Source organism: Topomyia yanbarensis, chromosome 2, assembly GCF_030247195.1.
Source record: "Topomyia yanbarensis strain Yona2022 chromosome 2, ASM3024719v1, whole genome shotgun sequence".
Classification (NCBI taxonomy): Eukaryota; Metazoa; Arthropoda; class Insecta; order Diptera; family Culicidae; genus Topomyia; species Topomyia yanbarensis.
In genome coordinates this window covers 161,621,614-161,634,562 of record NC_080671.1, presented here as the reverse complement: position 1 = coordinate 161,634,562, position 12,949 = coordinate 161,621,614, and the positions used below count along the sequence as shown (strand labels likewise).

Below are 12,949 nucleotides of genomic sequence, written 5' to 3'. Positions count from 1 at the left end.
GCGTGTGTCACCAAAGATGTCAGTCCGTCCCAGGTCCAGACCGTTAAAACTTCGTGTCGCAGCAATTTCTCCGGTTAAAATGTATTTTTATCCTATTCACCGTGGCCAAGTGAATATTAAAAATAACTGGCTGATAATTTGCGCTGCCTATGGGAACAGATTTTTGTTAATTAAATTGATATAGATTTTGTCCCTACATTGGAATGCATCCAATTCCAAATTATTTTCCTCAATGTTTGCGCTATCTCCAACTTCACGAAGTACGTCCGGGACGCGTACCATAAGCATGTACAAAGGCCGACTGATGATCAATAGTTATATGTTCAATTCAGCAACGATCACAGCTATGTGGGAACATCGTCAATACAGCAGGGTACTACAAAAGCATATCAACCGACTTTATTTTAACAGCTGATGGATATTTATTTCGACTTTTGATAGAATATATTTATAATTTATGGCTTCGTATCTTAATTCTAACTGGCCACAATTTTAGCAAGAGTAGCAAAAATAATAGCAATTGTTATAACAACATTATATGTGAACCTGTGCATGCAGCAGCAGCTGGGATCGGTCTTCAAATACGGCTGAGCACATTTTATATTCGAATCGGTTCGGTTTGCAGGGTTCTGTTGCTTCCGTCGTCGGGTTTTGCACTGGTTCCAACTAAAGGTTAACCAGTGTACAGTGGTCCATAATGTAAATTTAGTAGGAATTTTAATTTTTTGCTAAAATTAAATAACTTGGTCTTACAATATGTTTAAAAATGTTGTGCTTTGCAAGGCCCTCCTTTTCGGTCAAACAGAAATTAGAGTGGTTATAATTTTAGTAAAATTTGAAAGTGAATTTTTAATGATTCTAGATAGTGCTAACTGTCTTCGATTAGGTTGTAGAACGCATTTTAGAAAAAAATGTTGAAGGCACGCACGCTCTATCTTTTATACTTTCCACTGCACGACAAGTTTAATTTGTTCATATGCACCAACTTTTTTTTCAAACAATTTTTGTTTCGAAGTTATGAGAACTTGTACATAAAAAGTATAACTTGTTCAAATAGCATTATCTTCAATTAAAGCAATTAACATTAAATTCCGTTGCTATAGTGTGAAATATCATGCTTTGTAGTATAGATCTAAGAGAAGAGAAGACAATCGCGTAGCCAATTTGATCCAGTCCTAACCTCAATATTGAACCAGCTTCTGATTGGTCGTTTTGCCAATCATGAGCGTTTATTATATTTACCAACGGGATGGAAAACAGTGCTGCTGAATCTATTCTGGCTACTTTTCATACACATCAACATTTCATGCAAATTGAATAAAAGTCCTGAATGACGATATAGTTACGTCTACTGTTAAGAGACACGAATAAAAATTAAATTAAATTTTTGAATGCAGCTTATGCATTGTAAATTGTTGGTTGAGGTGCGATTTTCGTGGTACAATGTTTTCAGCAATTGCGAAAAGCATACAAAAGGAATCTGGCAACGATGAACACTTGTTGTCTTTAGATTTACTGCAGGACCTAGTCGGGAAAATTAAGAAGAGCAAGAAGCCTGTTGTCGTCTCTTCTCTTAGGTATAGATCACTAAAAATGCAACATTTCTACAAAAATAGCTCATTTTTAGTAGAAAGTACAGTCGTGATTCGCTGGTTGGGCCACACCTGTGTCCAACTAACAAATTTGATTCGTTAGTTGGACCGACTGACAGATGTCAAAAACTCTCCAAAGGAGACGTTAATAGTGTAATTGCATCTACATCTCTAATAATTGTCAGACTGATTGTCAAAGTAAATTTGACATAACATTTAGACATTCAGATGCTTTTTAGTTGGACAATGGTTCAACTAGCGGAGGTCCAACTAAAAAGCGGTCCAGTTAAAAAAAATGTCCAACCAGCGAATCACGACTGTATATATAACTTTTTAACGAAAAAAGCTACATGTTCAGTATATTGAGAGAAACTATTCTCCTTCAAAATATTTGAAAGTATTTCTAAAGTCATTACAAAAAAAATCATAACTGCAAAAGTTAAATAAATAAAACCATTCTTTTAAGAAACACGCCTATTTTTTCGTAAATTTCTTGTAAAATGAAAAGTACAAGATTCCAGTATCTTCGACAAAGTATTATTAAATTTGAATTTGTGCAATTTTTTTTGGAAAACTGCGAAATTCTATCTCGAGCCATTGAATGTAGTTGACTTCAATAAATTTAGAACCACCCGAAACACTATTTAAAATAAAAGAAAAGACTTGTAAAATGAAAAAAAAAATATCATGAGAATGAAACTATGTCTTTTATATTGTCTTCCGTGAAAGTACTTTAAACATAGTAACAAATTTTTAATATAACTTTTGCAAGTTTCATTTTTTTTAACATGTCCTTTAGATGTTTTACATAGAGTTTTTGAAAACGAACATTTTCTTCTAATTCCAGTCTTCCCAAATGGACATCGTACACAATGTTCGCTCTAGTTCTGTGCTCATATTAAACCCACACTTAATGTACGAACTCAAACACGTTAAATCGTACTGAAACACGTGCGCATGTTCGCCTGCACAACCGAACTCCATGTTCTAACACGGTGTGCGTACACATAGGTTTGTGGCTCCAGCTTTCTCTTTCTCACTCTCATCATCACTAACGTTGACTCTTTTGCCTTGTGTGAATCGTTCTCGCCCATGTAACAATTTCGATTTTACGGCACCCTTGTAAAGACTCTTAAAACTTAGATTGCACTTGTAGCGTGCTATAAAACTTTAAATGCTATTTGGGCGTGTACGCACCCGGTGTACGTAGACGGATGTTTGAACTGGAGTTTGCACATTGCTCGCTTGAGTTCGATGTCCGAGGCAAACATCGAGACGAAGCTTTCTCCCTTCAACGCCTTGCTCTCCCTTGAGTACTATGGCTCTAAATATTGAAAAATATACTTCACCTTCCAGTCCCTTGCTAATTAAATGCCGTAAAAACTGTTGACAAATTGATTCAATAGGTCGTTAACAAAATGGTTAACAAAAAAATGGTAAAAACGAGACGAAGCATGTTTGAGGTTAAACACGTGCACGAAATTATGTACACAAGTACAAAATTGTCAATGTTTATGGGAAGTCTGTCTAATTCATCAAAACTCTAGCTTTTGTTATTCAAAAGAAGGTATAAGTACTTGTAATAAGAAAAATTACTTTTTTGGAATCAGTTTTGTGAAATTTTAAAAAATATCGCGCTCGCCATTTTTGCTCAATTATGCCTCGAATCATCTTGTATGTAGTTGAAAAAGATTTATCTTTGCCCTAATGAGTGATATTGGTATTCCAAAGGAACCTCATTTTTGGCGAAAAAGCGCTCATACCTTTTCGACGATAAAAGTGAAACTAATCTTAAAGTTGTCTGAAGACTACTTCAGTTTTAAGTCAATACACCCTAACCGCTGATTATATACAGGTAGAGCTTACATGTCTTCAGCAAACTTTTTGTCTTCAACTTCACTGGAGGTCGTATGGGTCTATCTAGAATGATTGAAAAGTGTCAAAAAGTAATTTTTTTGATCTTGGTAAAATTAGAACCACCCTGTTATTTTAATAAAAAGAATAGGCTCACAAACTACGAAAACTTTTCCAAAGACATAATCAGGCTAGGTGGTTTAGTTTTAGAACAATCTCCAAATTCTTACTAAATTTGATTGTGGATCAATGTGCAGTGGTGATCTTATTAAATTTGCATTGTGGATCATAGCGAATAGCTTATCGGGACTATCCTACTATTGCTTGATAGTTACAGTCGCATCACCAGAAGCGTATGTATCTCGAAGAAAATTGACTTCCTGTCCCAGTTGTCGTCGCGACTTCGAAGTGCTGATGTTAGCGAACGTTGCGCACCTTTCTTGATTTCCTTGATAATCCTTTCTGAAGAATCACACTGTGGTTTGTTTTATTGAAGTGCTGTTATGGGCACTGTTGGCATTATGGCATTTTGATAGGTGAGCGAAGAATTTCCTCCAAACCATTTACAATGTCGCTTTTGTATTTATCGATGCATTAATCTTTTTGAGAGATTTCCATTAACAAATTCTGGTTGAAAAGTACTCCATATCCAGGCACATTGCTTTCGATCAGTACAATTAGATAGAACATCTTATGCTTCTTCGCTCCCGCCAGATGGGTCCGACATTTTCAAGATTGTCATCCAGCAGAGGAAAGCTTTCCTGTCGGATGGAATCTCTTCTTACGAAAAAAGGACTGAGGACATAAACGATTTTTGATGTTTTTGGTTATAATAATTTTAGTTCTGCGCTTTCCATTTCCTCTAGATACTCTAGATTTTTGAGTATACATCATCCGAGGACGCTATACTAAGGAGGATTTGGATATTGGAGGCGTTGGTATTCTTCAGGCCGGTTTTTGCAATATCACGAGGATTTGATTTCTTCCTTTGTTTGTACTTGCCGTTGATTTAATTTGACTTGTTGACGTTTATTCGCGAACGACAGGTCAACGCTTGCCGCGACCCGATAAATTTTCAAAATGACATTAATAAATGAGTGCGTTCAATGCCGTTATCTGTGTTGCCAGTCACTACTTTTGACAATTTGACTCGATTTCGTGTGTGATATCCCGGATATCAAGCAATAATGATGATATGAGATGACATTCGAGTTGTATGGGATATCAAGTAATTTGGTACTTAATATCGTCGGATATCAAGGTAATCCGCATATCACTTGATATCAGTGCTAATGTGAACATAGTATTAGTCCCCTACGTGTTTCAAACGGACCCGAGAGGCCGCCCGAAATTTTGACACAACACCTTACATCATCCATCGTAGCCTTAATCAGTCTTGTCAGCTTCCCAGAGAAGCCGTAGTTGATATCATGTGTACTTCTAATCAGAGCCTAGCGTGACCTTCTGGCGTCCTTGGCGAAGTCTCAGTTTTGCTCCCCTTTGGATTTAACTTAATTTTTTTTAGTTCGACTTTCGAACAATGAAATGCCTGCGCTCTCCTAAGGCGGTGGTCACAAAGGCATCTGCAGTATTGTCAGTGAATATTCCGCGGTGAACATGAATCCCCCCGAAGAAAAACTACAGATGTAAAGGTAAGATGTATCATTCTACTGACACAAACTCGAGGAGCAGTTGTTTCAGTTCGATAACATCAAGTTCTTTCGTGAATTGGGAATTTCCTCATTTATAGGTAATCAAAAAAAAAAAAATTGCTGACGTAACAAAACAGTTTTGGTTAAAAACTGTTGGGAATGTCATTCCTTACGGACCCCCAGACTAACCACATGTTTACATTGCTATCCTTTGGCTTGTCCATTTGATCTAGGGTCCTAGGAATCTGAAGCGTTCCCTATGAAGGCGATCTATGCACTCTTACAGAAAAACTAAAAAGAGCTACGCCACTCACTACGACAACTCGTTATTCTCTTTTGGAAGAGTATTACTCTGATCCCCATGTGAGGATCAGTCAGTTGAAACAGCAGTTGGAGTTAGAATTCTCCTCGAGCAAAAACTGCATTATTTTTGCAATCCTTTGGTGTTTACATTATCTTCTTTTTCAGCGCTCAGTTCACTTGGAAATAGCACATTATTTCGACTTATTTCATGATTTGTTCTTACAAAAATTTAAAAGTCCGTCAAGATTTCAGCGCCCCTCTGAGGCTGACGCCCTTGGCGGGGCCAACCTGGCCAACCACACGCTACAGCTTTGCTTCTAATATACATTTTTAGCTTTAGCTACGTTGAAACCGTGGCCAAGTCAGGCCCCACGTATTTTTTGGACAAAACAACAACCCGGCACGTTGATCGAATAAGGGAATTTAAATTATATATTTATTCCAGGAATATTTAAATTTACTCACGAAAAGTTAAATTTGTATTCGTATTTGTCAGTCTAGATAGTACCGTAAAACGGGGTATCTTTGATCACCAGGGTAAGTTTGTTTAAATGAGACTTTTTTCAGTAATATACGATAAGATGGTTCCGTCTAATAAAATCATCGAAACAAAAAACAAACCATATTCTATACATGTTCAGCAACTCTCAGTAACGCTTATTTCATCTTTTCATGTACTATTTATGAGCACAAATTCAAATTGAAAATGACACAACTCTCATGCATCATTTCAATCTGTTCAAACAATACCTTGGATATTAATGAAATCAGTCAACTTCAACTAAACTGATATTTTATTTAGAAACCATAAATATTTTTGTCCAATAATTCATTCGAGGCAATTTTGTTCTCGTTCGAGACGTCACAATATCGGGCCATGAAATTGCCTGCAGATATGCAATTTACATAACATTTCAAGCATTATCTCTCATTTCGATAGACATATTTTGTTGATCAAAATTATCCCAAATACAACGAATGAAAATTTACACCAAATTTTATTTTTAAAGTAAAACAAAATAAAATACCCAACTATTTGAACATTTTCAATCTATGAGTACCAGAACTTGTTTTAAAAATGCAAACAGTTACATCTACCTGAAGTGAAGATAGTTATTCGAAATACTTTGGAAAAAGTGATCAATGTTCCCCCGTTTACGGCAATAGTGATTATGAGCACAATTTCAAATTGTTTCTTATAGTTTATCAATTTTGAATGCACCAGTAAGGTTCAAAAAGTGCTTATTAGTTTAGCAATTCAGCACTGTTGATATAGGTCTCTATTCGGGCAAACTTGGGCCAGTTATAACAATTTATCTTTTTGAATATACTCGAGTGACTAACTTTGAAAAGAAGTATTTCGTTATACAAACATTCGAAAGCACTTTTGAATTTTCACTTGAATTATATTACATATTACACGGTGTTCGTATAACTCCTACTGATAGTATAGTGGAATTAATAAGGATATCTTTCACACAGTCGTAAGTAATTTATAATACTCGTAATACGAGTTTTGCATTTCGGAGACGAATATTTTGATTTAAAATTCCGTTGAATTGGTACTAATTGATTTGAGTAGCTGAAGACAAAAAAACAATGTGAAAAGCATTATTAATCGATGTTTGTTTTTGACCTTAATATTTAAAAAGCTTGAAATAATTCTGAACGCCTCACGTTTCATTTCTATAGGAACATTGTTGCGTCGCAGCATAATTTATGGCCGTTCCATTTGCTTTCATCTTCGTCATCATCTATCGATCGCGGAAGGCAGTGAGCACGATCTCACTTCCAAAAACGAGAGATAAGGAGAATGAGATCCACATAGCTTTAGCCGTGTTGCTAGTATGTCAAAAAATCTCGAATTTCGGTCTACGTGGTTTGTGAATGGTTCCCAATGGGTTATTTTCTACAACGTTTTTTTATGATGCAATTTGATGTGGGGCACCCTTTTAAAGGGTAATACCAGGCTTTTCGGGGTAACGACTCTAGTAAAGCGAACTATTATATAGATTTTAAGAGTTCCTTGAAGAATGATTCACATAAAATCTTGTCAATCGGAGAAAAAAAAAGTGTCCACCTACTCTTGTCCTCTCTTTTTATATTATGGGACAAGTCGTCTATCGTCCAATTAGGGCACGGAGCGCTTTGCATAGTGTCTCACCGCGCTTATCGATGCTGGCTTTGATTATGGCATTCTGGATTAAAAGTTCTTCACGTTCGCTTCCTGCTCGGAGGGAGCTGAGACGCATTCACATTATTTTTCCGAGTAAACCTGTCAGCCGAAGAATGCAATGTACAGTGAATCAATCCTAATTCTATCCCGTTCTGCTGCTTAACACTTGTACTATAAATCAATTTATTTAAGCAACCTCAAATCCTCCAAACAATGCTTTGTTTCACTACAGTTATCGTTAACTGACAACAAATAAAGATTTCAAACGCACTTCTATCTACTTCAATGATGGTAGACGGTCAAGGTTTGGCGGGAAAAACAGCTTTAAAACGACAATTCATGAACATACAATAACGCCAACGATCTGCCCAAACGGAAGTTGGCCATTCCCACATATGACGATAATGATTGCACGCCGTCGGTTATCGAATGAACCGAGATTAAGTAGATTAATTTTCGGCCCAGATAAAGTTTACCACGATTAAATCGAACGAAGAAACAAATGTTCGTATAAAATCCTTTGCTGACCAGAACAGTTCGACATTAGCACTTCGAACGAAGACGAACAAACTGGACAACCATGAGGTCCTTACTGATTACTGTAGCACTACTTTGCGGGCTGAGTGTAAGTATAACCGATAACGTCGTAATCCGTTGTGACCAATTGAATGCCATTTTTTTAGGTAATTCTTGCTGATCGCCCCAAAACAAAAGCGGTTATTGAACAAATAAATGAATTGCGTCCGCGATACAGAGAGATTCAGGATTTCGTGATTGAAACCCTCAGTGATGCTCGATTGAACACATCGGCAAAAATCAATATCTTCCATCAGGATATTTTGCTGGTAAAGGAAACGTTCGTCCTCGACGCTATCCTCAAGGAAGAAATTCTTCTCTACCAGATTAACAACCAACCGGCTGAGGTAGACAGATCGTGTCTTGCATTCGTTCAAACTTTATCCGACAGTATCATCAATTTGGCAGGTGCAGGATTTTCAAACTGTGTCTCCGATGTTAGCAACGTCTTGAATGACGAAGTGGCAAAATTCTACACCCTTCTGCAGAAGGATGAAACTGATTATGTTGGACTCGGTCTGTTGGATGTATTCAAGGGGGAAAACATTTTCAGTGGACCCGATAGTATTCTGGAAAAATTGGCTTTGAAGGCTAGTTATCTTGAAGAAAACCCTCTACATCTGTTCGAAGAATTGTATGTAGCTGTTACCTCATTTGGAAGCACCCTTGATGAATTGGAATCCGCGTATATCGTTTGCATGACCGATAGTGAACAAAGATTGAAGGGAGGCTTTCAGTTGTGCCGGGATCACATGTTGGTTACTTGTCGTTCAGTGGAGGTTCCTGGGGGTATAACAACGGAACCTCCCGCTCCTGAGACAGAGCCGGAAGTGGAACCGGAGACTTCTGAACCACTTCCACCCGAATCTGAGGTAGGCAATGAACATGAGCCGGCTGCTCACACGTCTGAAATCCTCAAGGCATTCCGTGAGCGATTTGGTCTGAATTAGCGAGACTGACTAATGCGAGAGTTTTGATCGAAACTACGTCTACTGTATACAATTATACATACTCTTTACTGTAAGTTAAGCATACAATAAAACTGGAGACGCACCGAATCAGAAGTGTTCTTTGTTTCAACGTGAACCGCATACAATCATTTCATCATTATCTTAAGCTCAATGGTTGAGATAGTACATTCCGATAGCATATTATCAAAAAAACTAAATCCATCGCTATAAATCTAAAAGTTAATCACATTGTCGTAGAAATTTTAAAGAATCGACCCACGCAGACAACTTTAAATTAAAGGGGAGATTGATGTTTTGGACACAGTAGGAAGCTTTGCGTCTGTATCTCAAAAACTGCAAAACTCAATAATAATTTTAAAAATACCAAATGTCATTACAAAAAAATGCGAATTATCGAAAAAACAAATTCACTCTAGTTTAAACCGAATAGTAGATACAAACGAAGCGTGCAAATATATGATGTTTTCTGAACTGACGAGATCTACCGGCTATTCAACACTTAGCTGTTGAAATAACAGACACTACTGAATAACGTCAAGGGGGACGGGCATTGCGTAGTTGGTAAATCGATTGCCTTGTACGCAGCTCACTTGGGCTCGATTCCCAACCCCGCACATAGGGTTAGAGATTTTTCTAAAAGAGATTTCTCTAATCCGAAAAGAGGCGAACGACCCTAAGGTTAAAAGCTCTACAATCAAAATTTAAAAAAACATCGTCAAGAAAATTATTTAAATTTGGTACCTTTTTGTGTCATGATTACATATTTTTATGCAAAAAAGAATTTTGTGTTCTTGTGTCAATTATACGCCCTCCTTCACGGTTCAATGCGCTAGCTTAACGAAGCTTTGGGTCTTGTATTTATTTACAGCATGTGAACTTTATTTATTCTTATTACACTGGTGACATAATTGGCTCGTAACACTAACCGCATAAATAAGAACCATAGATTTGTTTTATTGTCACATTGTAATGCGATAATAAACACACCATATTTAAAATTGTTTCCGTCATTTTGTGTATTGTTTTCAGTCTGCTAATTATTCGAGGAAGTTTTGAATGGATACTGGAAATTCTGGTTTCATCACGGGTCAGAGCTCGTCGGTTATCGGTCGAGCATGACAGAGTGTACTCACAAAAATGAACAAATGAATGGTTGGTGTCCAAAAGGGGCTAACTAATGGCGTTTTCGTTTTTATCTTGATGCTACACCGGTGTAGTGCAAAGAAAGAGATAGACTGATTACACCCAAGTTTGAATGAGTGTAGCACCGACTACACCGGTGTAGTTAGGGTTCGTCGCGGTGCGGATGTGGGTGGTAAATGGATTGTCCGCACCGCAACCGCAAAAAAATAATAAAACCGCACCGCTTACCACAACCGCACTTTATTTACCGCACCGCACCGCGCGGTAATGCGGTAAATGCGGTAAAATTTTTATATTTTTAAAAATAGTGTTGAAAAAATGTTCATTTGTGTAACCATATATAATAAAATGTTATTCTTATTCACACGAAAATTAACTTTAAGAGACTCCTCAGAATGTAATGTTTATGAAAAAAAATCAACTTTTGCATTTTCTATTAATAAAATTCTGTACATTTTAGGGCAAACATTATACATTCAAAAACATTCTATTGCAATAATAGGAAGACTTTTATTTTAGCAACCCTTCAGTTAATTGGACAAAGTGGAATAAAAATGTAATAAGAAATGAAGTTGCATATTTTTTTCTTTAAATTTTCATATTTACAATGCTTTTGACATATAAAAATGAAATGGATAATTTTCGCATTTACGTAGTAAATTTCATTCTTAAAGAAATTTCACCAAAAAAAAATTATAGTCGAAATACCAGTACTTTTATACAGGGTATTTGTTTCGTGGTTAAGAATCTCTCGGGAGGTGATAGACTGCCATATTTAGAGAAAAAAAATTGTTCTACACATACCATCAAATCTCAACCGTTACAGAGTTATTGAACTTTTTGTGTAAAAAACTTATTTGTCTTAAAATACCTCTAACTTTAAAAGTATACTTTGTATTTTAAATGTTTCAGTTCCATTCGAAAGGTGAGAAAATTTCCTATTGAATGGTGTTCTCATATCTTTTAAGTAATTAGTTTTAATTACCTTTTAGCTGTAAAGTAGTTAAAAGTTAGTGTTTTTGAGGAGGTTTTTGCTAATTTTCTGGAAATAATGAAGTATGATTATAGCAATATCCATTATCCAAAAGTTGGGTTTTAGGACGATTCATAATTTATTCTTGGACGTCATATTTCTATCTCTTCTCATTTCTTTGTAATTTCATTACTATACTTTTCCTGTAACCGACTTGCAAGTGCTTAAAAGACTCTAATCTAAAAAAATGTCCTATCAGTGTATGTACAAATGTCTTTTAGTAAAGTGTACTAAATGATTTTTTACTAACAAAATAACTCAAAATTTGTGTTTTTTGGAGAGTTTTTTAATCATTCTAATTATTAATAAACAAAATGTATCGTTACTATTGTTCATTTGATGCCCCTTAATGTTCTCTATAACTTTTTATTAGACACTTTGTCTATATCTCTTTTCATTTTGCTGCTATTTGATAGTTAACACAGGATGACCTCGCCACAAATGTAGTGGGTTCGAAATCGTTATTTTTGCATATGAAACGATGTGATAAAAACGATTTTGCGTCGAAACCAAAAGAGATAATTGAATGGAGTCAAAGAAAGAACTGTAGAACTTGCTGAGATGCATTATTTCCATGATAATAATGATGCTGTTTATTATTTACTATTTTGAAAAAATTAACGAAAATGCTAATAATAGCACTAACTTTAAACTAATTTACTTTTAAAAAAATACTAAATTCACTTAACTGAAAGGTATTAATACATTTTTCACTGTTAAATTTTCCTGGCTTTCGAATAAAAAGAAAAAAAAAGTACAATAAGTGCCATAGTTTTTCAATTAGAGCTGGTACTAGTGAAAATGAGATAAAAATATCCAAGTTGAATAACCCAAAAACATGAAAATAAGAAAAGGTAAGTGTATCATGTCAAAGAACGAATTAAGCAGGTCATCAAGACTAACAATCTGAATTATTAAAATGATGAGGTTAACTATTAGGATTTTCAAGAAATGAACGAAAAATCGTTTAAAATCGTTTAATTTTCAATAAATTACTTTGAAAAGGCTACTTAAACTCATTAGCTGAAACATGTGAGGGCATCAATCAATGCGAAATTTTCTCACCTTTCGAATGGAACTAAAACATTTAAAATACAAAGTATACTTTTAAAGTTAGAGGTATTTTAAGACAATTAAGTTTTTTTCATTAAAAGTTCAATAACTCTGTAACGGTTGAGATTGGATGGTATGTGTAGAACAATTTTTTTCTCCAAATATAACAGTCTATCACCCCCCGAGAGATTCTTAACCATGAACCAAACGCCCTGTATAGTAGCGCATATATTCCAATACAGTGAAATAAAGCATTAATCTAATCAGGGGTCCGGTCTCAACCGGTACAGAATTATTGAACATTAGAAAAATTGCAAAAAATGTATGATTTGTGGCAGAAATGTTATTAAAAATAGGGGGTTTTCCGGACAAAATATCCCAAAACTCTAACTTCCGCATTCTTCAAGAAACAGATGTATTCTCATTCCAAAACTAAGATTGCTCCCTTTAAAAATGTATGAAGTGTAATTTTCTAAAGGCTAGTTCGAAAGTTCTAGCATTTGATGTATTTTCCTCTAATACTTTCCCAAAGAGCGAATGGCAAAAACTTAAATTGAAGTGAACGGGAGTCAAACTATGTGGTATTTGGCAAAAAA

At 35.6% G+C, this 12,949-nt stretch overlaps 2 protein-coding genes across 3 annotated transcripts in view; both read left to right on the top strand.

The window, feature by feature from the left end:
• Positions 1-12,949, top strand: part of LOC131681931 (uncharacterized) — a 323,359-nt gene that overhangs the window by 175,772 nt on the left and 134,638 nt on the right. The gene's annotated exons all lie outside the window — the stretch shown is intronic.
• LOC131681932 (uncharacterized) lies at positions 8,085-9,239 on the top strand. The gene is made up of 2 exons (XM_058963035.1): positions 8,085-8,202; positions 8,261-9,239. The coding sequence occupies exons 1-2, from the start codon at positions 8,158-8,160 to the stop codon at positions 9,101-9,103; spliced, it is 888 nt and encodes a 295-aa protein (XP_058819018.1). The 5' UTR covers positions 8,085-8,157; the 3' UTR covers positions 9,104-9,239.